Source organism: Podarcis cretensis (assembly GCF_951804945.1).
Source record: "Podarcis cretensis genome assembly, chromosome: 8".
NCBI lineage: Eukaryota > Metazoa > Chordata > Lepidosauria > Squamata > Lacertidae > Podarcis > Podarcis cretensis.
The window spans coordinates 39,920,393-39,943,817 of record NC_137177.1 but is presented as its reverse complement, the minus strand read 5'-3'; the positions used below and the strand labels follow the sequence as shown (position 1 = coordinate 39,943,817).

At 43.9% G+C, this 23,425-nt stretch overlaps 1 protein-coding gene across 7 annotated transcripts in view; it reads left to right on the top strand.

Moving 5' to 3' along the window:
- KIFC3 (kinesin family member C3) overlaps window positions 1–23,425 on the top strand; it is a gene marked incomplete at its 5' end in the record, with an annotated part of 35,726 nt that overhangs the window by 8,088 nt on the left and 4,213 nt on the right. For 2 of the 7 annotated variants that reach the window (XM_079988385.1, XM_079988386.1), the window contains 14 exons: window positions 6,235–6,289; window positions 13,371–13,567; window positions 14,437–14,502; window positions 16,444–16,587; window positions 16,693–16,932; window positions 17,170–17,343; window positions 18,434–18,581; window positions 18,792–18,922; window positions 19,144–19,255; window positions 19,661–19,842; window positions 20,151–20,255; window positions 21,286–21,416; window positions 22,190–22,313; window positions 22,826–22,955. In XM_079988385.1, coding sequence (XP_079844511.1) covers window positions 6,235–6,289; window positions 13,371–13,567; window positions 14,437–14,502; window positions 16,444–16,587; window positions 16,693–16,932; window positions 17,170–17,343; window positions 18,434–18,581; window positions 18,792–18,922; window positions 19,144–19,255; window positions 19,661–19,842; window positions 20,151–20,255; window positions 21,286–21,416; window positions 22,190–22,313; window positions 22,826–22,955 — 1,939 coding nt within the window. Of the gene's footprint in view, window positions 1–4,871; window positions 5,029–6,234; window positions 6,290–9,143; window positions 9,270–13,370; window positions 13,568–14,436; window positions 14,503–16,443; window positions 16,588–16,692; window positions 16,933–17,169; window positions 17,344–18,433; window positions 18,582–18,791; window positions 18,923–19,143; window positions 19,256–19,660; window positions 19,843–20,150; window positions 20,256–21,285; window positions 21,417–22,189; window positions 22,314–22,825; window positions 22,956–23,425 lie in introns of those variants that run through there. The other 5 variants (XM_079988389.1, XM_079988388.1, XM_079988387.1 and 2 more) reach the window with 5 other exon arrangements.

Here is a 23,425-nt window from a genome sequence, read left to right as displayed (position 1 = left end):
CTTTCATTATATTTCACCAGATATGTGAATTTCACAATAAGCAACACTTTCCATATTTCATTTAACCATTCAGCAATGTATGTTCTTTCAAAAGCTTGTCCCTTTGATTCTTGCAGCTATTAAGTTAATTAGAAACTTCTTGGAAATCTTTTATTACAGTGCATCTTATTACAATGACACCAATTGAGATGATAAATGATAGAATGAATGACTTGGAATTTGTTCTTCCGCCTGGTGAAGTATTATAAAATACTCTTGCTGTCTTACTGCTGTCTGTGGATTTTTTAAATCACCTTTTCTCATCTTAAAACATTTAATCTATGAACTGCCATGAAATCTTTGGGTGCAGGGCAGCATACAATTAATAATAATAATAAACCAACCAAACAAAAATAATACTCAGAGGAGTCCAACTGAAATTGACCTAAGATAGTCATTAATTTTAATTGCTCTACTCTGAGTGGAACTTATATTGGATACAACCCAATGCTAAGAATGAGCAGTAACTTCACTGCTGCTATTCTTGCTTTCCATGACATTTAAATATTCTTTCATATTTTATTAGCTTCTATTTTTTATTCACAAGCAAGTACTTTCACCTGTATAAATCTCCCAGTCTTATCACTAGATATTTATTTTCTTTTTTCTGTGGTGCTTGTATCATGTCTGACATTATGTTGCACATTTGACTCCTAATATTATTCCCCAGAAGATTTATTTTCATTCAGCTTATAACCAGGGCATTTTTCATAACATTTACCGTATTTTTCTCTCTATAACACTCACATTTTTTCTCCTAAAAAGTAAGGGGAAATGTCTGTGCGTGTTATTGAGCGAATGTGTGGTCCCTGGAGCCGACTGGCCTGAGTGCAGGGGCAAAAATCAGGCAAAAATCAGATTGTGCACTGCAGAGAGGAGGCTGCTGCTTTCCTGCATTCTGCCTCAGGGTCTTATTGCCCACCCTCTTCTGTTTTCGGTTGCTTTGTTTACAAAGTTGTAAAAGCTGTTTTTGGTTGCTGTGGTTACAAATTACAGATCCACATGGATTCTCAGGATTTTTGCATTGGCCTACCCCAAACTCACCGTCAAATCACATGTCTGTGGCCACAGCATGAAGCACCAAAATGATACATCCACTGTTTCATTCAGCTTTTTTTGTTTGTTTTCCTCCTCTAAAAACTATGTGCGTTTTATGGTCAGGTGCGTGTTATAGAGCGAAAAATACGGTAATTTTCTGTAAACTTGAGCCTTGCAGCTGAGTTCATGTGCATGTGCATATATTGTGAATTTACAGTATTGTGACAGGGCCTTCTCAGTGGTGGCTTCCCATTTGTGGAATGCTCTCCCTGGTGAGGTGTGTTGTTGACTTTTAGGAAGAAGTTAAATGAATTCTTGTTTCCCCATGCAACCCTGAAATTACTGGTAAAACTGTAAATGTTCTTAGAAAAACATGTTTAACTGTTTTTTAAAATGCTTTTACACTACTCCAGGCTTCCTCAGACTCTGCCCTCCAGATGTTTTTGGCCTACAGCTCCCATGATCCCTGGCTAGCAGGACCATTGGTCAGGGATGATGGGAATTGTAGTCTCGAAACATCTGGAGGGCCGAGTTTGAGGAAGCCTGTACTACTCTGTTTTGTTCTTAGGTTTGCTGCCTGGGGCTTCTTGAGGAGAAAGAGCAAGATATAAGTTGTATAAATAATAGAAAGGATACGTGTGAACTTTAGAATGGTTTCTGAAAATTTACAACACACTGTTTTTTCCTGTAACAGAAATTTGTATTGTGCTTCTCCATGCATTATTCATGCATCCTCTTGTGTCTTGAAATCCGAGAACTTATTCCGTGGAGTTTCCTAAAGTTAGTGCCTACATTTGAAACTGGGCCTGGTGTGTCCTTGCTGGGTCAGTAGAGAGACAAAAGACTTGTTGAATCTCTTCTTCTCTTCAGCTCATGAGAGATGCCTGTGTCTTGGGTTTCAATGGGAAACTTGCCATTCTTCCACTGACCTGGACTATTTTGAGCTGCAGGATTTGCAAACTTCAGAGAAATGTTGGCAGATTGCCAGAAAGAGGAGGGGCTTGCATGCCAGCTTCGGATACTAGAAAACATGGAAGGAGGTAGCTTTTTGACACTAACTATACTGTCTTTGGTGAGATTTAGTCAGATGGGCCTCTGAGATATATATTATTTTAAAAAATCTAGTGTGAAACAACAGGCAGGATTTGCTGTCTTCTGAGCAAAGAATCTTCTGAGGTTGCTATTCTGCTACTGTATGCCCATCTTCTGTGTGTGGAGCAGTTAGATTTGGAAACCTGACCATGCAAATGAGGATGACCTTGAAGGATTTCAAAGTCAGAGATGAAAGAACAAGACTACCTTGTCTTAAAAATGTATCAGGGTATTGTTTTTCCTCTACATGATCGCGCGCACCAGCTCTTGATGGAGCTTCCAGCAAGTATATACTTTACATTACTGTTTAAGAGGAAGTCCAGCCAAAGTGTTCTCCCAAGGGTTCAGTGGAAACATTGCTTGTAATTTTTTTCTGTGCCATTCTGAGTGATGCACTGTCCATTCAGGAAAGATACTATAAAACACATGGGAAAAGTCTGCACACACATACTCACACACCATCAATCAATGGTAGATTGGGAATGTAATAAGTGATATAAGTGGATTCTTGAACTGGTTTTTATTGTAGTGTAGTAGCCTGTAGATATGGGGACGCAGGTGGCGCTGTGGGTTAAAGCCTCAGCGCCTAGGGCTTGCCGATCGAAAGGTCGGCAGTTCGAATCCCTGCGGCGGGGTGCACTCCCGCTGCTCGGTCCCAGCGCCTGCCAACCTAGCAGTTCGAAAGCACCTCCGGGTGCAAGTAGATAAATAGGGACCGCTTACCAGCAGGAAGGTAAACGGCGTTTCCGTGTGCGGCTCTGGCTCTGGCTCTGGCTCTGGCCAGAGCAGCGATGTCACGCTGGCCACGTGACCCGGAAGTGTCTCCGGACAGCGCTGGCCCCTGGCCTCTTAAGTGAGATGGGCGCACAACCCCAGAGTCTGTCAAGACTGGCCCGTACGGGCAGGGGTACCTTTACCTTTACCTTTACCTTAGCCTGTAGATAGCAGTGGGAGAGGAATTGCACTGCCACAGTAGCTGAAGGAACTTGAGTGCTCTTCACTTCTGACAGTAGCAACATCCTGGAACAGATGGCAGTGAGAGTGAACAGACAGCAGTGGACACAATGGCTGAAGTCATACTTCTCTTCATGTGGTGGAGGAATTTTCTCCTCATGGTCAATGTCATAATCATTCTACTTCAAAAAAGACAGGTGAAATGGCACAATCTGGTATCAGTGTTCAGCTGCCCACTTCATTGGCATGGGGGCTGGCAGGCAAGGGAATGTGCTTGTGCAGAGAAACAACATTTTGGGTAACTGGGCCTGTGTCTCTAGATGCATGCAGTTTGGCCCTTGGTTTATGGGAAGAGTTTGCAAGAAGCAGGAGTTGCAGTAGGAAAAGTGCAGAGGGGGGGGGGGAATAAAAAGAATGTTGGAGCTGAAGTTGGGCATGTTTCGTGCAAGGGTGTTAAGCTGATTTTGCATCCATCCATCAAATTAGTCTAACGCAGTGCATTGAAAATTATCCTGTACACCCCCTTCACTGGGCTATGGTAGCAAAGGGAGTGATAGGACCAACACATCTGGATTCCCCGTAATCCAATGGATAGTGGTGGTGGTTTTTAAAAGTGGTGAGAAGTTCAATATGACTTTATCAGAGTGAGTTTTTTCCATCTTTATAGACCATCTTTAAAGTGTTCAGGAACTGATCTGCTTGTTTGATGGGTTTCCAGATTGTAGAGGGCAAAGTAAAAGACAATTCGCCCTGGCAGTGCTTTCCTCAGTGCCCATCATGTACTTTTGCCCAGCTTCAGCGGCTGCTTCTATCAACCAAGACAGCCAGTCTCAAAGTGCAATGCTACCCATGTGTCTCCTGTGCGTGTGGTGTAGTGGTTAAGAGCAGTAGTCTTGTAATCTGGTGAACGGGTTCGCGTCTCCACTCCTCCACATGCATCTGCTGGGTGACCTTGGGCTAGTCACACTTCTTTGAAGTCTCTCAGCCCCACTCACCTCACAGAGTGTTTGTTGTGGGGGAGGAAGGGAAAGGGGAATGTTAGCCGCTTTGAGACTCCTTCAGGTAGTGATAAAGCGGGATATCAAATCCAAACTCCTCCTCTTCTTCTTCTTCTTCTTCTTCTTGGCACAAAAACCCCCGGAGAGGAAGTTGTAGCTATGCAAAAAAATGTGGGTTGCTCTTGTTAATAAGCAGGCACCTCCCTGGAAAGTTTTAGACTTCAAGGGGATGGGAGTGCATTTCACAATGTGCATGTGGCAGAATTGGATGTGCCAAAGTTCTTTCTTTTGGTGCTGACAAATGGCAAGTTGAGACAATAGTCCACGCCTGACGTTGTAGCTAGTGTTCTACTCTGAGTAGACCCATTAAAAACAATTGATAACCAACATGGATTTCCATTAATTTCTATAGAAATAATTTAGCTGGGGGCAAGCCTTAATCCCCCCCCCCCATTAAACAAATAACACTCCAGACCTAAGCAAGGGCTGTCAACTATAGTGGCATAATAACTATGCTAATATAATATATTTTCTTACTGTGGATCTAATATAGAAAAAGCCAGCAACCATTGTCATATTTGTTAGGCAGAGAAGACGTAAGATATCATCAACAACTTTAATTGATGACAATTCCCCAGGCACTTGAATCATGAATCATTTGCAAATAGTTCCGTATTGGGTTGGGAGTGTCTTAGTGCTGTTGGTATTATTAGCATGCCTCCCATACAAGGGTTTCTATCTTCCCAGCAGGCTCTACAAGCCAAGGTGTGAAAGGCCACTTGCCAGGTGAAGACTGAGGGAAGCGTTGGCTCCATCGCCAAACTGGGCACAAGACAGAGGCTGGCAGCTGATGACAGCTGCTGCGACATCCTGGAGCAGGAAGCTGACGTCAACATGGATAACTCAGGTACAGCAGATGCACAAAACCTGCGCCCGTCTTGGTTATTTGGGAAAGACAGTCCTGGAGACGATGAGGCGTAGTGACTGGAGTGTTGGATTTGGACTGGGGAGGCCTGGGGGCTGATGGGTTTGGGCAGGAAGCATACTTGGCACCTTGGGGCAAGTCAGGAATTTTCCAATTAAGCTCCCTGGCAGAATAAAACAAGATTTCTGCCATGTGTGCTACCCTAAACCCCAAAGAGGGAAACAGATTGGAACCCAATGGGTTAGTTAAGTAGATATTTAAAATGTAAATGTATTTAATTTGTAATCACTTTTTGATTGGAGTCCCCAAAGCAACATTAATAAAATATGACTAGATGACCCTGTGCTGGCTGGGGCTGATGGGAGTTGTAGTCCAACATCTGGAGGGCGCCAGGTTGGCAAAGCCTGCCCTAAAGTGTGTGTGGGCCAGCATGGCTTGCTCCCGCCAACCCCAGCATCATATGCTTGTGCTGGCTGGGGCTGATGGATCCATATGGATATTGGAAACAGAATGCTAAAATAATTAATTCAAAGAGGAAGCAAAACACAGAAACCAAGAGAAGCAAACACACCTTCCACATGTGGAAACTGGAGACTGTTTAGTTTCTTGGAACATGGGTGGGGAGGACAAAGTGGATGGAGTTTTGAGCGGGGCCAGGACCTGAGCAGACCTGTGATGGTGTCTGTCTGCCGCCTCCTCCTCCTGGTTCTCTCTTGCGAGGCTTGCTATGTGCTTGCTATGGGGTTTATTTGGAGGCAGGGGTCTGTATGGAAAGGGACAGTTCAGCTGAAGTAGGATTAGTTGTACAGTATAGCAATGTCTTTGTCTGCTCGCCTCTCTCTGATCATTAACATACACATCCCGGTTGATAGGATAGGATAAAAGCAGGGGGTGTCTTCATGTAGATACTAATGCTGAGCCAGTGACTTATTGCAAGATTTGGCATAATAAGGGTTTAGTGTCGAGTTGGCTAAATCTGTTCCACCTTTTGCTGTGAATCCTCACATAGGGTGTGGTGATCATCCCCCTCCCTCCCTGTCTCCTTAGCTTTTGGTTTTATGTTCATTGTCCCTTGATGGTGTATGTTGATTAGGAGGCAAGTGAGAAATGAGAGTGCTGAGAGGCTGTTTAGTTCTGCCACTCTTTTGCAGGAACTATGTGTTTGGTCCTAAGATTGTTACAATCCAGATGAAGACAGTAGGAATGGTAAAAACCCTAACAGTGCTGCCTTTGAATTCTGGAAGTAAGAACTTTGCAGTAGTGTAACTGGCCATAATATTATTTTAAGATGTTACTTTAAAAAGTACTCTGTTTATCATATGAAAGAGAAAGAGACTATTTGAATGAGAGTTGATGTGTTGCTTTTAAAAAGCCTTTTTAACAACCCGAAATTTCCACATTTTCCACAGTATTTTTCTTTTTTGGGGGGGGTGTCAACTGGCTTTCTCTCCCCTCTCATCTGAAAGGAAGTCCATCATTGCCCTATGAATTCTGTTGAAAGTTCCATGCCGTGCACTTGATATGCAGCTGCTTATTCTTTGGAAAAGCCCATGTGCAAAAGGCAAAGGACATTCCATGTGAAGTTTGCAGTGGAAACTTGAACTCTAAACTATGTCAGCAGTGCACTAGCAAAAGCTAGTCTGAAACTGTGTCCCTTTGCTGGAGGGATTCAAGATGGTGTATGTGTGCAGACTTTGAGTCCCTTCTTTCAGGTTGAGGCACTGACCTTGTTCACACACCGTGTAAAGCCATAAGCCATGGTTGCTGTGCATAAGCAAATCACTCCTTCTTTCAGCGTACACTGAGAGGAAACAAACCATGATCACTGGCTTAAATATGGGATACTGTGATCTGTGGGCTTCCTCCACCTATTTCACTCCCATTTTTGCTCCTCCGTTTTCTTTCAATGCTGAACTTGTGGTTTACTGGCTAACGACTTTTTTAAAGTAGATTTTTTTAGCTGCAGAAATTCCCTATCAGACATGCCACACCATAAAAGAAAAGCCAAATGAACACAAAGCATTCTTTTCTCCTATGTGCTGTGTTAGTGGCGGTTTCTCCCCAGGAGTCAGTATTGATTATTCATTTATGAATTTGCCTTAGTGTAGTAACGAACAGATGCAAAACCAGGAGTACTTTAAGGGGATTTACAAGCATATAATGTAGTGTTGTTTGCCCAAAGATGAAGGTGAAGAAGAATAGGAGGTTCTGGACAAAAAGAAGGTGTTTTAATATGGCTTGGCTAATTTTGTTTTAAGTATGGAAACGGAGTGCATTCCATCCTTAAATAATTTGTATACATGCTGCTCCTGACATTACCTATCATATACCGTATTTTTCCTTCTATAACACGCAGATTTTTTCTCCTAAAAAGGAAGGGGAAATGTCTGTGCGTGTTATTGAGCGAATGTGTGGTCCCTGGAGCCAATTGGTGCGAGGGGAGGCAAAAAAAAGCAGGCAAAAATCAAACTGCGCGTCTCCTAGAAGGGAAACTTGAAAAGAGGAAGCGGCTGCTTTCCGGCATTCTGCCTCAGGGTCTTACTGCCCACCCACCTCTGTTTCCTTGCTGTGTTTGCTCAAACGGAACAAAGAGCAGGGAAAGCCCCTCCCCTCCAGGCAAGCAGAGGGGAAAGCTGAAAACATGCAGGAGGGAGAGAGAGAGAGAGAGAGAGAGCGCGAGCTGGCTGGCTTGGGTGGGTAGGTGAGGGAAAACTTTTGCCTTCCTTTCCTCCCTACCCCTCTCCTGCATTCTTAGCCAGCTGCTTCTCTGCACACCCCTCTCCTGCTCCTTGTCCCTTCTGTGTTTTTCCTTCCCTCCCCACTTAAAATGTGGTTAAAAAGCATGGATCCACATGGATCCTCAGGATCTTTGCATTGGGTCAGCCCAAATTCACCATCAGATCACATAGCATGTCCATGGCTACAGCCTGCCCCCCAAAAATCACGCACCCACTGTTGCCTGGGGCTGCAATGGTGCAAAAACGTGGTTAAAAAGCATGGATCTACATGGATCCTCAGGATCTTTGCATTGGGTCAGCCCAAATTCACCATCAGATCACATAACATGTCCATGGCTACAGCCTGCCCCCCAAAAACCACACACCCACTGTTGCCTGGGGCTGCAATGGTGCAAAAACGTGGTTAAAAAGCATGGATCTACATGGATCCTCAGGATCTTTGCATTGGGTCAGCCCAAATTCACCATCAGATCACATAACATGTCCATGGCTACAGCCTGCCCCCCAAAAACCACACACCCACTGTTGCCTGGGGCTGCAATGGTGCAAAAACGTGGTTAAAAAGCATGGATCTACATGGATCCTCAGGATCTTTGCATTCAGTCACCCCAAATTCACCATCAGATCACATAGCATGTCCATGGTTACAGCCTGCCCCCCCCAAAATCACGCACCCACTGTTGCCTGGGGCTGCAATGGTGCAAAAACGTGGTTACAAAACATGGATCCACATGGATCCTCAGGATCTTTGCATTGGGTCAGCCCAAATTCACCATCAGAGCACATAGCATGTCCATGGCTACAGCCTGCCCCCCCAAAATCACACACCCACTGTTGCCTGGGGCTGCAATGGTGCAAAAACGTGGTTACAAAGCATGGATCTACAGGGATTCTCAGGATTTTTGCATTGGGTCACCCCAAATTCACCATCAGATCACATGTCTGTGGCCACAGCATGAAGCACAAAAATGATACATCCACTGTTTCATTCAGAATGTTTTTTCCCTTGTTTTCCTCCTCTAAAAACGATGTGCGTGTTATGGTCAGGTGCGTGTTATAGAACGAAAAATACGGTAAGTGCCTAATAAACACATATGCACATTGTCAGTTTTCCAATGGCACATTTTCCCCACATGTTGTGCCTTACTGCACCCTAAGTACCCCTTGTTATTGACCTCCCTCCAAAAAGAAAGGATTGATGCCAGGAGAGAGTTACAGTTCAGTTCTTCTGGCTTCCCTTTCTCTGGTCTTCTGAGCCTTAATTGCCTGAGCTTGCCCAGACATATCAGAGTGAGGAGGTGCTCCCTGTTTTGTGCTGATTTGGAAGTTGCAGCAAGTCCCATTTCTCCCCTTTGTGAGGCCTCACAACAAAGTGCTTCAGTGAAGAAGTGTGAGGAGAGAGTGTGCACGGAAGAGAGAGCATTGAAGCAAGATGGCAACACGGCTGTGACCAGGAGGGGCGAAGAGCACTGCAGACAGAAAAGAGTGAGTGAGGGGCACGGGGTGGAGGGGGAAAGAATAAGTAAGCAGAAAATGAGTTCCGCACAGAAGCTTAGAAAGTGGAACTGGGTGGCATCTTCAGAAGATCCTTTGCCTGAGACCAGATTGGTGGGGGTTGCTGGTCTGTTTCCTTATCAGACAGGATAGTAGTTAGAATGCCTGATGTGGACATGGGACGCCTCCATTCAAGTCTCCACCTATTATGCAAGCAGCTTTCTTCTTGACTTTGGGCTAGCCGCTTTCTCTCTTACTGTAGCCTGTAGGGTGGTTGAGAGGGGAAAGGCAGAGTAGAAATAAAAAGGTAGAATAAATGGTGTATGAGCATCAGAAAGAGTGTTGGATGAGCAGCTGGACATATTGAAATAGTTTATCCTTCTGCAGACATTGGCTTAAAAGTATTGTAGAAAAAAATAGAATGTTTTAACAAGCCAGCTACACCTGCTGCTTGATGTTTGTAGTGGGACTGGAGTACTCATCCTTTTCCTTTTAACAGAACCACACAAGTGTAACATTTGCAAGGAGTTATTAACTATATTGGGTGCAGGACATACAATTAGGTGATGTGGAATGATCACTATGAGATGACCCTTCTAAAAAAGGCTGGCACACCAGTTGACAGCTCTGAATGTTGGCCAAGTTAGAGCCCTTTCATTTTTATCCTTGGAGGTCTGAAATGGACTTTACATCCAGGTCAGGGTTGGTAAGACATGCATCTGTTTCCTCCCAGGTATTAGTTCCCAGGTTTTTCTCAGGTGTCTCTTCTAGGCTCAGCACAGCCTATGGGAAATCATGAAGTGATGGGTGGTATGTCACCTGCTTGAGACATGTGCAGGGAAAGCAGCACAGGGTAATTATAATCTGCTGTTACTATTTTGACTGGTTTTTAATTGGTGTGATTTTATCTTGATATTATTTGACTACCTGTCAGAAACTGCAGCGTTGCTATTGTTGCTGTTTTTAATCACCTTTCACATCTCTCAGGGTGATATATAATCCTACAATATACTGAATCAGACCCATAGATCCACCTGACTCCATACTGTCTGGACTGACTGGTAGTTATGCTCCAGGTTTCACACAGGGGTATTCCTTGGCTATTTCAGACTGGATGTGATGGCTGTTAATGAAGCGCCTGCAAGTGTAGTGCATGCATTGCAGAGATGAAGGTCTTGCCCTTGTCTATCTATTTTCTGTTCTGTAAGCATGTAAAAATATATCTGCACTGACAGAAGGCACTAAATGCCTTATCAATTAATATTCAAGCCATGGCCCTGTGATTACCTTAAATCAGTCAATAAATAATTAAAATTTTTTAATTCCAACCCTCCATAACAGTTCAATATTGATTCACCTGAATGTTCCACTTCTGTTTCTTTTACCAAACCACAACATGATCACTTTCAGAATGTTTTTATATGTACTATGTGTATATGTAACCACCTAGACTATATTTTATATAGAAAGTCAGGGCAGAATGTCAGAAATAAATACAAGTATGAGCTGTACCAAAATGTTGCAGTTTCCCCTTAGCGTTTGTCTGGTGTACAGTGCAAAGACAGAAGTTCCTCTTCCAGGCATTAACTTTTGTTGCTTTATTATTTTTTTCTTTGTCTTTATGCCTTCAATATTCTGAAGCTCCCAGGGCTGATTGTTGTTATTTAAAGTCTTTTAAAGTTGGGTGCTTGCATACTTTTTATTTTCTGGTGGCCCAGTTTTACCTGTAAAGCAATTAGCACTTGACCATCCAAGTTTGTTCTTTGAGAGTATGATGTGCATTGGGATTGAATGGCATTTTGGTTGGCTGTATTGAGACAAATGTTAAATTAACAAAAATTAAACAATTTCCCCTAGCATAAAGATTCAGAAGTGTAAAAAACTTCATCTATGTCTATCTGCCATACAGCTGTTAACAGCTCAGGAGCTCTCCTTGGAAGCAAAGGAATGACCCTGGCTATAATGCGCATTCACACACAAACCCCAGTTTAGAAGAGGGAATTAAGATAAATCCCTCCTCTGAAAGAGTACTATGTGTGCCTCATTTCAAACAGTCAAGGGCAGATTTGATGCTTTCCTCTTTTGGCCATTGCCTCTATTGTTAGGAGGCTGACCCAGATCTTTTGTCTCCAATCTTGAGTGTGCTGAAGAAGTAATGGAAGAAGTTATGTAAGGTAATCTAAGGAATTCTCCCTGCCCCAGCCTGCAAGGCAAGGCCTGCTGCAGAGCATTGCTTTTTTTTTTTTTTTTTGCCCTCTGACACCTCTTGGAGCTGCTGAACCTCTGGAGCAGCCTGGCTATCTGGCAGTGGGATCTGGGAGCTCTTTCCAGAGCTATGTGCCTGGTCCAAACACGAGTAATACCTAGCACTAGCAGCAGAGACTTTAAGGGAACCCTGCAATGCCAACTTCTTTTGAACTGCTGGTGCCAATAATATGTGGTGTAGTGATGCTATCCTAAAGTTGTTGATCATATATAACTATTTCTTAGATAGATATTTCTTCATCTGTCATTAGCTGTTTATTTCTCATATGTAGTGACCCCCTTTTTGATCTCCATTCCCTGCTCCTTTCACAAACCAACCAGCTGTTGGGTGGAGGGAGGGAGATAGTATTTATTTTTAGTTGCCCACAGAACAACTTGGGTATTTTCGACTTTGCAGAATCATAGGTTCTGTCTTCTGTGTGTTCTTCTTTCTTGCTTATGGTGACAGGAATTCAGACTGCTGTGAGTGAAGAGCTCCTCCACCTGGGGCACAGAGGCAGTGTGGTATTTATCTCTTCTCCATGCTTGTGTGGTCATTGTGTGCATCCCACTTGCCAAACTTCTTCAGAGAGTTTTGGGCAGCAAGAAGTGGTGATGTGGCATCTCTGTCTTTTCTGTCTTACTATGCCATCTCCCCGAGATGCGTACTTACGTCGCTGTGCTTGGAAAGCTGTTTCTCTGTGCTTTTCTGTAAGATCGGAGGCCATTATTTCCGTGTGCGAATGAATAATGCTTTCTTAAAATACGAAACAACCCAGGCTTCACTCAGACATACTCACTTTTGTTAGGTAAAGATGGGAAGGTACAGTAGCTGTGCCTGTCCATTAAAATAAATCTAAAATCAAAACATTAGGGTAACAATTTTCATTATGTCCCAACTAAAAAGTCACAAAACAGTAATCATATTTTTACATTCTGCAGAGCTAGATATTCAGTAAAAGGAAAAAAAGGTATTTTGCAGAGGGTGGGGAGAGAGAAAAACATATGTCCCCTAGGGCATGTGGAAAATGTTGTGAAGTCTGAATTTTGTAACAGTTCATTTGAAGTACAGTCATACCTTGGATCCTAAACACCCTGGAAATCGCATGTTTTGGCTCCCAAACGCCACAAACCTGGAAGTGATTGTTCCAGTCTGCGAATGTTCTTTTGGAACCCGAACGTCCGACAGGGTTTCGAACGTTTTGGAAGTCAAATGGACTTCCGGAACGGATTCTGTTCGACTTCCAAGGTACGACCATACATGAGCGGTTATGCAGACTTTGACAACAGTCCTAACTAACTGCTTATCTGGGAGTAATCTCCATTGCAATTAGTAGGGCTTACTTTTGAGTAGACATGCAAAGGGTTGCACAACATTAGGTGACTACTAGGGGCAAAGCAGATTTCAAGTTGCCCCACGGGCTGTAAGGCCAAAGAGAGGACAATTTACCATTTGAGGATATAAATTTGGACCAACCTCTTAGCAACTGCTGAGGGTAAATATCTAACATGCAAGGTAGTGTTTCAGCATCACAGCATTCCTTTCTTTGGTCAACATGCTAATGTTTTGATCAACATGCTAATGTTGGGCTTTGTTGGCTGATGGCTCTGCCCAGAGTTTTGGTGGGAGAAATAGCCCATGGCCTACGCACACCCACCAACAATCCTTCCTGCAATAATGCTTGGCAGGTGCATTTCATCTTGCATCAGAAGATCTTGCTTTGCAGTTTGTACTGTTCATGGCCCTTCATGGTGTAGCACTCCGCTTCATCACATGCTAATCTTCCCCTCATCTCATCCCTGCCTGGCACCTGCTCTGCTTGATAATAATTTCCTGCTTTGTTGCAGAAGGAAGATTCTTCAGTGGGAAACGGCCCAGCTTGCCGGGGGCACGTCAGCTTCCCATGGTACAGAAGTTGGTGGACTCTTTGGCCCAGCTACAAGAGGAAAAGTTGCAGCTGCAGCAAGAGTTGCTGCTGCTGCAGGAAAAGCTTTCTGCGCAAGAGAGCAGCCAACTCAGTCAGACTGTACAGCTGCAGAACCAGGTATGTTGTCATTCAGGCTCCTTGTAGCGGGACAACATGCATTTCTGCTAGCTATTTTTCTGGGAGCAGCTTGTGGAATCCTTGTCTCATCCTGGATGGCATCCTAGATTAGTCATCCCATCCCAGGATTTGTCTCAGTAAAGTAATTGCATCATTATAGGACCCCCCCCCCCAAAAAAAAATACATGGAGAGACCATGCTGTGTGCTTGTGATAGTTTTTTCTGCAAAAGCAATACCTGTGTGTAATACTTTTTTGAATTCCCTAGTAAGAAACTTTAGAATGGGCCTTTAAGAGCACTTCACAATCTGCTCAGTATTTTACCATCCTGAATAAGTTCATGCCATCCACAAATTTGGATACTTGCAGTTTTAGAACAAGAATAAGAAGGATTAATCTTACCCTACCCCACTAAAAGGTAAACACCAAAACAGACCAGAATTTTTCCACATCACGATTAAATTAAGATCCTTAAACAGTGAAAAGTAATGTTTCCACCCAGTGAGCTGACAGTGTTGGCTGCAGGAGGGTTTCTCTGGGGAAAGCATTCCACAACTGGGGAATCACCACTGAAAATGCCTTTTGAACTTGTGTTTCAAAAAAGACCCTTAGCATTCACTTTTTCAGTGTGGTTTTAAATAAGCCTTTCTCTTTCCCTCCCTCTCTCTTTTAGTGTGGTTTAAAGCTAACTTGCAAACTGTTTTGTACTGTTTCTGCTATGGAAAAATATTGTATTTATTCTTAATTATTCTATTATTTTAAATAAGCCACCTGTATAGTTTTATTAATGGTCAGTCTTATAAATTTAAGAAACTTCACTGTCCAACGTGGAAGTGATATGTATTTAAAGCTACCTTTCTGCGTTGGTAGACAGAAAGTCTGAAGGACCAACTCCTGGAGCAAGCACAGGAAATGAACAGGCTCCATTCCGTGTTGGTGAGCTACATAATCATCTTTGCACTGCTAACATCTCCGAAAGACTTTATTCCATAATACATGTATCATGAAAACATTTACATGTAGGCTAAACTATAAACAGAGGAAGTAACTGCTGTTGAACTCCTTTCTGAGTAGGAATGCATGTTACGGCAGCAATACTTGTGTGTGTGTGTGTACATGTGTGTACACGTGTGTACACGTGTTTACAGCTTTGGATTTCTTTACCCCAACTAGGGGATGGTGCTCATGTATGTGACTAAAATTGTTCTGAATGAGCAACTTGGCTTTTGCAATTATATGTGAATCAAAACCCTGAAGGTGGCTTAGCACAGGGTTACAAGTTTTGCAAGTTAAATGTGGTGAATTTGACCCACATTGACCTCCATTTTTCCCGAGGTCTCCCCAAAAAAGCATTGCAAGCAGCCTGTTTGCTGATGTTTGTGGAAATTCAACATGCTCCTGTAAACAGCTGAGTTCATCACACTTTGCTTATTGATTTGGCCTAGGCAGGAAGGACTGTGGATTCTCCCACTCTTGAGTTACTTTACTGAAATCCCCCTCCTTCCCATTGGAAAGGTTAATTCTGTTATCATGCAGATTTTCCCTTAGTGTTTATAATCCTTGCTTTATGCTACTGTTGTTGTTGTTGTTGTTGTTTAACAAATCCTTCCCTTAACCTTGCTGAGGTTAAATTGAGCTCTAAATTGGCCCATCTCATCTGAGGAGATGACACCTATTTCCAGTAGTGATATGCTCCCCATCATAAAGACAGGACTTGTTTCTGTGCAAGTTCAGTTATTTCCACCTGATAAGAATTTCTTCTTGATTCTGGGGGTGGGGAAGCACAGGGCCACTCCATTTGGAAACACCTGTGGGAGAAGTATAAACTTAGCGACCCTGCCTGGTGTCTGCTTTTCTGAAGGAAAAAAGAGCTGAAGAGGAGTTGCCCATAAACAGCAGGAGCCAAAATGCACCCAGCATTGAAAAACACATGCAGGAAACAAAATGAATATGTAATAAGTACACTACAGATATGTTAATAATTGAATAACAAAAGCAATAGTCCACACAATGCAAAATGCCAAGTGTACAAATTATAAGGGTGTTCCCAGCACTGGTGGGTGTGAAGGAAAATGGCAATTAACCCACCTACACACAGTACTGCTAGATCAATTCAGCTAAATTTATTGAGAGAGTTTGCAAACAAAGTGTAGCCGGTGAGTCATTTTTCTGGGAACGTAGGGAGATGCCTTATGCCACAACAGCCCATTGGTCTATCTAGCTCAGTGTTGTCCACACTGACTGGCCATGGCTTTCTGCAAGAAAAGCATGCGCTTTGCCTCTGAGCCATATTCCTTCCTCTGACTGGGACCCTCTAGAAGTCTCCTGGTGTCTTCAAAAGATAGTGTTCCTGCATCTAATAGTCTAGATACTTACTAATTTGACTGCACCCAAACAAAAAATAGAGGCAACAAATTTATAATTAAAGCCAATTAGATCTAAGAGTGAATGTGGGGTGTTATCTGCACATCCATTCAGATCTCATAGTAAGCATTCCTTCTCTTGCTTTATCAATGAAAAGGGTTTTTTGAATTTATTTATATTAATTAGGCGCAGGTGACAGTGCTTCTGTACCTGGTAACTTATTAGAGGAGGACAGATCCACTCATATATATTGCCTGTTTGTTCTGCTCAAACAAATGGCATGTTTTTGAACATAATACCTTTGGGATTTGGTTGGGTGGAAACTTTTTTTGAAATAAGTAAGTAAGTAAATAAATAAATAATTTCCACTGTTAATTTTTTCAGTGGAAAACTTTCAAGCTTTTCTTGTGATTTCCCTCAGGTCCAGTAGGTGACTTAGTAGTTAAAGTAGTAAAATTGCTCATAATGCATAGGTTCCTCTAACACCCTGCCTGCCTCCCATGCCCTTTTTAGGGTGGCACAGATCTGGAGAAGCACCGGGACCTTTTGGTTGCAGAAAATGTGCGTCTGAAACAAGAGATGAAGATGTGCGAGGCACAACTGCAGGAGCTCAAGAAGAAGCATCCTGTGAAATGCGTGAACTGCGAGCACAGCCAGGTAAAAAGAGTTGCTTCTTCTTTCTGCTGGGGTGGGACTGCAGGCTGCTCAGCTGCAGTTATGTTTATTATATGCTATATTCATTCCTCCCTGTTTACTACTCAGGAGAATGTGAAGTTGCAGGAAAAGCTGGCCCAACTAAAGCAAGAAGCAGAAGAGGTGAAAGGGCGCCTGTCGGAGCTGGACCTAGAAGTGGAGCAGAAAACCAATCGCCTGGCTGAGGTGGAGCTCCGACTGAAAGACTCCCTAGCAGAGAAGGCAGAGGAAGAGGAGCGGCTCAGCCGCAGACTGAGGGATAGCCAGGAGACAATAGCCAGCCTCAAAGCCCAGCCTCAGCAGATTAAGGTGAGGCAGAATAGCTTGCTGTGAAGGCTTTAGTCCATGAGTTTCCTCAAAGTGAAACTGCTTGAAGAGTTCATCAGTCCCCAGAAGAGCTTCGGTCAGAGATCCAGAGTATCTCTTAATTTCATAAGCTGCCCTCAAGTAGAGTTGTAGAGCGGGAAAGGACCCTAAAGGTCATCTATAATGAACTGTGGCCGTGTCTCACTTCTGTAGCTGTGTTTCTTGCTTTTCCTCCCCCAGTATGTAATCAAGACTGTGGAAGTCGAGTCCTCAAAGACCAAGCAGGCCCTCTGTGAAGCCCAGTCCCGGAACCAGTACTTGCAAGACCAAGTTGGGATGCAGAGACAGGTGCTGAAAGAGATGGAACAGCAGCTGCAGAACTCTCAGAAAGCAGCAGTGCAGCTCAGAGCTCAGGTGAGCACTTTCTGAGTGTAGAAAAAGAGAGAGAAGCAGAGCTCAGGCAACTTGTTCAAAATGATGCAGGTAGAAAGAACAGGAAGCGCTAAGGATGCTTCTTCATTTGTTGGTGCTTTCTTCTCTGCTTTTGGTCCCTTGCAAGAGACTTATGCATTCTTTAGCTTCTAGGTCCCCCTCTTGCTGTACTTCTGCAGCAGTATCCTCTTCCTCCTCTCTGAGCTCTCTACCTGCTGCTCCAGGGCCCTCTTTCCAGTTCTCTCTCTGAAGCCTCACTGGTGTGCCCAGGGAGGATCATTTGCAACCTGGCCCTGGGTCCTAATACCTTCCTATCGGCAGCAGAAGGCACTCTTTTGATGGATGTTAGAGGAGGGATAGGAGAGAAATTCCATTAAGTTTGCATTTAAAGGCAAACCTACCACATTCATGCTTCCTGAAACCATACAAGAACTGAAACAGTTGTCCTTTGAAATTCTCGCAATTCTCATATTTTTAGTATGGTTCTCTAGCCAAGTAATGTGTACAAAAATTCATATACTAGGATAATGTTTGCACACAAATGCATATATCTCTGAAAATAACATACAAATATAATTTTATTAGGGGAAATTGCACACAAAAATGTGTGTCATAAGAAGAAATTCAGGTTAAAATGCTGGTGAATGTTCATAAGATTATTACAGTGGTACCTCGGGTTACATACGCTTCAGGTTACATTCGCTTCAGGTTATAGACTCCGCTAACCCAGAAATATTACCTCGGGTTAAGAACTTTGCTTCAGGAGAACAGAAATCATGCTCCAGCGGTGTGGCGGCAGCAGGAGCCCCATTAGCTAAAGTGGTGCTTCAGGTTAAGAACAGTTTCAGGTTAAGAACAGACCTCCAGAACGAATTAAGTTCTTAACCCTAGGTACCACTGTATTATTTAAAAAAAACTGCAAACCCTTGTAGAAATGTGGGTAACTGAACATAAGATTGGAAAAATGAGAAACAGAGAGGAACTGATTGGAGAGATTTGCTCGCCCTAGAGGGGAGGGAAAGTGGTAGCCTGGCCTCTTTACCCTGACAGGTTCCTTTGCTGTGTTTCCTAGGTTACGTTGTATGAGTCTGAGTTGGAGCGGGCCCACGAGCAGATGCTGGAGGAGATGCAGAACATGGAGGAGGACAAGAATCGAGCCATTGAAGAAGCATTTGCTCGAGCCCAGGTAGAAATGAAAGCTGTCCACGAGAACCTGGCAGGTGAGTATCTTCAAGCTGGCCAAACATTTCTCTCAAGGGCCTGGTTTGGCTTTTGAAGAAGCAGCTGCCTTTCAGTTCAGAGATCATTTGAACCAGCATCTTCCTTAATGGTGGTTTTGTTTAAGGAGGAGAAATGCTTTTTGCAAATGAAAATGGGAAAATGTATGAGTCTGTAGCATTGCCTTAATGTACATTTATTCATCTCCGTAGGAGTGAGGACAAATCTCCTGACTCTCCAGCCAGCTCTTCGAACCCTTACAAATGATTACAATAGCCTGAAGCGGCAGGTCAAAGACTTTCCTGTTCTTCTCCAAGAAGCCCTACAGAATGCCAAGGCTGAGGTCAGTCCAGCAGCAAGATTGTCCTACTTCCAAATCTCAGGGCTGATTCCCGCCCTCTAAATGGTGTGGTGCTGCACCTTCCCTGTTGGTTGTAAAGTTCCTTTTTAATTATGAGTGGCTCAGTTGAGATGGGAAGATCTGGATGAGATGAGGAGGAGTAAGATTCTCCACCTCGCAGAATGTGACATATTCCCCCTAACTCTTTTGTCCTTTCTTCAAAGATTGGCCAAGCCATTGAAGAGGTCAACAGTACAAATCAGGAGCTCCTGAGGAAATACCGCAGAGAACTGCAGCTCCGGAAGAAATGTCACAATGAACTTGTGCGGTTGAAAGGTCTGTGGGTCCCTATGTATGGGTTCCTTGAGGGCATGGCATAGATGCCACTTGACGGCTGAGGCTATCTGATAGGAAGCTGAGGTGGTGTTTTCTGGGGTTCCCAGCTTGAGAGTTGGGGGAGCCTTTGCAGTGGAAACATCTTGCTATCTCTTATGCAAGGGATGTTCATTGTGGCTCAGGTGGTTTTGCTGATGGCTGTCTGGATTTGCACACATTCTGCTTCACCAAAAACAAGGTTCTGGAACCTTGGCCTGACCCTAAATGCCATTAGGAAAGATGGTTCTTTTGGAATATAGCCTAGTGGTTGAGATAACCATCAGACACTGTAATTCTCTGTGGGGTGGCCTAGGAGCCTAGAAGCCAGCTGTTCTCAGATTTATAAAGCTATAATTTCCCTTTAAGGCAATATCCGTGTGTTTGGTCGTGTTCGGCCAGTATGTAAAGAGGATGGCGATGGGCCAGAAGCTGCCAGTGTGGTGACATTTGACCCTGATGATGATGCCATCTTGCATCTGATGCATAGAGGGAAGCTGGTATCATTTGAACTTGACAAGGTTTTCCCTCCTGAAGCAACACAGGAAGATGTAAGTATAGTCACGGTGTTCTCCTGTTAAGTTAGCAAGAATGTCTGCTGGGTGAGAGAAGGAGGAACGTAGCTCAAAGGGAAACGTCTCATTTGTTGGGTTACTTAACTAGGTAGGAATGTGTTTACCAGCAGGCAAATTAGACATGTTGCTGTTGCTGCAGTATCTCATCCTCCTCCTTTACTCTATATGTAAAGAGGTTGTGATTCATTTAGTTTGGACTTAGTAGTCTCATGGATATGTATGAGCCTGATGGCAGCAGAGCAAAGTACTCTGCCAATGCCTTACGCAAACTTTGTTTTTTAAAGGTCTTCCGGGAAGTTCAAGCCCTGATCACATCCTGCATTGATGGTTACAATGTTTGCATTTTCGCCTATGGCCAGACAGGTGCCGGCAAGACATACACAATGGAGGTGAGCTGCTTTTCAGTTCCTTTTTAAACGATTTGCTGATTCTGCAGTTTCCATAGCCCTGTTGTGGGGTTGTTCAGCTAGTGCTAAATGCCTATCTATTTGGGGGGTGGGGACTGAATATAAAGCCCATATTACATGTCTGCGAGTGTGTTTCCAAGTTCAGTTCAAGGTGGTGGCTCTCACCTTTTAAAGGTATCCTTGGGCCCACATATCTTGGGGAGCATCTTTTCCCTTATGAACGTCCCCAGTTATTCATACCAACCCAGGAGGTCTTGCCCCATGGGATATTCATTTGGCAAGTCCCTAAAATGTGGCCCTGCAGCTGCTCAATGCTCTTCCAAAGGTTTTTCAGGCTGCTTCGTTGTGCAGTTTTAGGTTACAAAAAAACCCACTCCTTCCTGCTCTTACTCATTACAGGGGTGGAGTAAACAGGAAAGGGTTACCTCTTCTTTTAGAAGGCAGTGTCAAAACTAGGAGTCAATAAATCTGGTTACCTGTGGTCATCTGGAAAAGGAGGGAACCTTCTCACCAGTCTTGATTCCTCCTTCACTGGATGAGCAGGGTTAATCCTTTGCTCCCACTTGCTCTGCCTCAAGGGGTAGGAGTGGTCCAATTTCCTTTCATTCTTTTGAAAACACCAGTTGCTATTTAGGCTTTCTGGCTGCTGTTTGGGGCAGACTGTGTTGTATAGTGTTTCCATGTTTGCTGAGGAGGATTTGTGGTATAGAGTTCAAATTACTACCTTTTAGCCTTTATAAGGTTTTATTGTTTTTCCATTTTTACAGAAAAACTGTGTGTCCCCCACTGCTGGGGATGGCAGGGAGATGGATAGAGGGAAGGGAAATTGATGACTGCACTGCAGAGTGAGTCAGTGATGGTGTGCTGGACTGCCTGGCATGAGCGTGTGTGTGCGTGTGCGCGCACACACACACACATACACACACACACACACTCTTTCTGGTGTTCCTTTCTTTTTATGTAATGTTAATTCATTGAAGGAACATGATGTCCCTTCCATTTTCCTCACCAGGGAACTCCCGAAAACCCAGGAATCAACCAGCGGGCACTGCAGCTTCTCTTCTCAGAAGTGCAGGCAAAAGCCTCCGACTGGAACTACCAGATCACTGTCAGTGTGGCTGAGATCTACAACGAAGCCCTCAGGTAACCGCAGGATGCCAAAGACTTCTCAGTCCCTAGATTCAAAACCCTAGGGTTTTGAATGTCCCAGTAAACAATTTCAGTGGCAGTGGTGGAACAGCTTGTGCTTTCTGCAGGAGAAGCGACCCCGCCCCATATAACAAGGGAATGCTTCATGAAAGTCTAACCTTCTGGCTCCAGTGGTGTTGATGGATGTGCCGATAGGCAGTTTTAATATTCCTACTCAGATGCTCTGGAAACTAGCTCTGGTGTTGAAGCAAGTTTCAGAACGGAGCCCCGAGACAGAATTAGCTCTTGCAGTGGCAACTCTGTTCATCTGTTTTCAGAATTTAGTTCCTCTTGGGTAGCTGCACTCTTAGCCAAGGCAGTTCATTGTGACTTGTTAGAATTTGTTCAGCTAAAAAATTTCCTTTGACTGAGGAATACTTGTTCCATGGTTCTTCCCTCCTTCCCTCCATTAGCTGTTCTCTGCCTCTGTTCAAAGCACTTGGAATGGTGTTGGTATTGGACACTCTTAGGTTGAAGAACGCTGTCCTCCTGCAATTTGTAACTTGGGAAGGAAGAAACAGCTCTTTAGCTAAGGGACCTGATCCTGCTGCAAGAGAACCAATGTGGGGGCTTTCTTTTAGCAATCAAATATTAGGTATCTTATTTGTTACTGTTTCTTCGGCAACTGTCTCTCACCTACTGCACCCCTAACCCATCTTTCTATGCTGGAAAAGTGTCCTTTTGGAGCACATAGCCTTACAAAGATTTTGCTTGCCTCTCTCTTTCAGAGACCTGCTTGGAAAGGAGCCACAGGAGAAGTTGGACATCAAACTGTGCCCAGATGGTAGTGGACAGCTCTATGTGCCAGGCCTGACAGAGTTCCCTGTGCACTGTGTAGAAGACATCAACCAGGTTAGAAAACGGGCAAGGCGGCTTCACTTTAAATAGCAAGTCAACCACCCCCCAGTCTAGGTCCAGGCGAGGGATGTTCAGAAAAGCTCACTTCTGTAAATGAGATTTACAGGAAGAATAAATGAAGAATTTTAATGAGTATTTTATGACACAAGTACCAGAAACTGCTTTGATTTATAGGATAGGATTATATAAAAATGTGATGTGGGCAGTATTGTGTGCGTTGCACTGTGAAGCTGAGTTTACTGTGCAGCCTGCATCTTTTTTCCTGTTTCTTGGGCTTTGAGTTTTCAGCTGTTTTCATGTGTAACAAATCTTAAGGACTTCCACTGACTATGTGGTGCCAGGGAAGTTCTGCAAAGGCACTCTCTGCTGCTCAGGCATCCTGCTGCCCTCTGAATGGGCGCCAAGTGCCTGGGATGATGGTCAGAGAGGGAGGCCTATGTGAGAACTGGCTGCTGAAGACAGGTGTGGCTTGACCATCTCTCTCTCTCTCTGTGCACTTATTCTAGGTCTTTGAATTTGGTCATATCAACCGAGTGACTGAAAGCACCTACTTGAACGAGCACAGCTCCCGATCTCACGCCCTCCTGATTATCACAGTGAGGGGAATTGATTACAGCACAGGAATACGAACCACAGGTTGGTAGAAATTTACTCCTAGTTGTTGTCAACCATGAAGGAAACATGGTCTCCTAACCTAGGTTGTAAGTGAATCACATAGGAAGCAGATATGACAATAAATTTTGTAGATGATAGCCAAATGACAATGTAACTCAGGCCGGTTGATACTTGAGACAAGGTCCAGGAGAGGTCCATGCAGTGAGCCACCAGGTTTAATTGAGCAGAATAAATTGTAAGAAACATTACTGGGCATCACTTTGGCTGGTAGCCAGGGATAGTTCCTTTGCATTGTGTTTGCCACCGTTGTGGACAAACCAGTAACTGAACCCTTGGGTTCTCGACCACCAGTTTCTACATACAGTCAAGCTCTTTGGTTTCTTGGTGAGCTTAGAAGGGTGCTTGATCATCGATGGCTCTGGCTGTTGTTTGCCAAGACCCAAAGTCTTCTTGAATATTAATAGCTCAGTCCTAAACATATTTATTAGCAA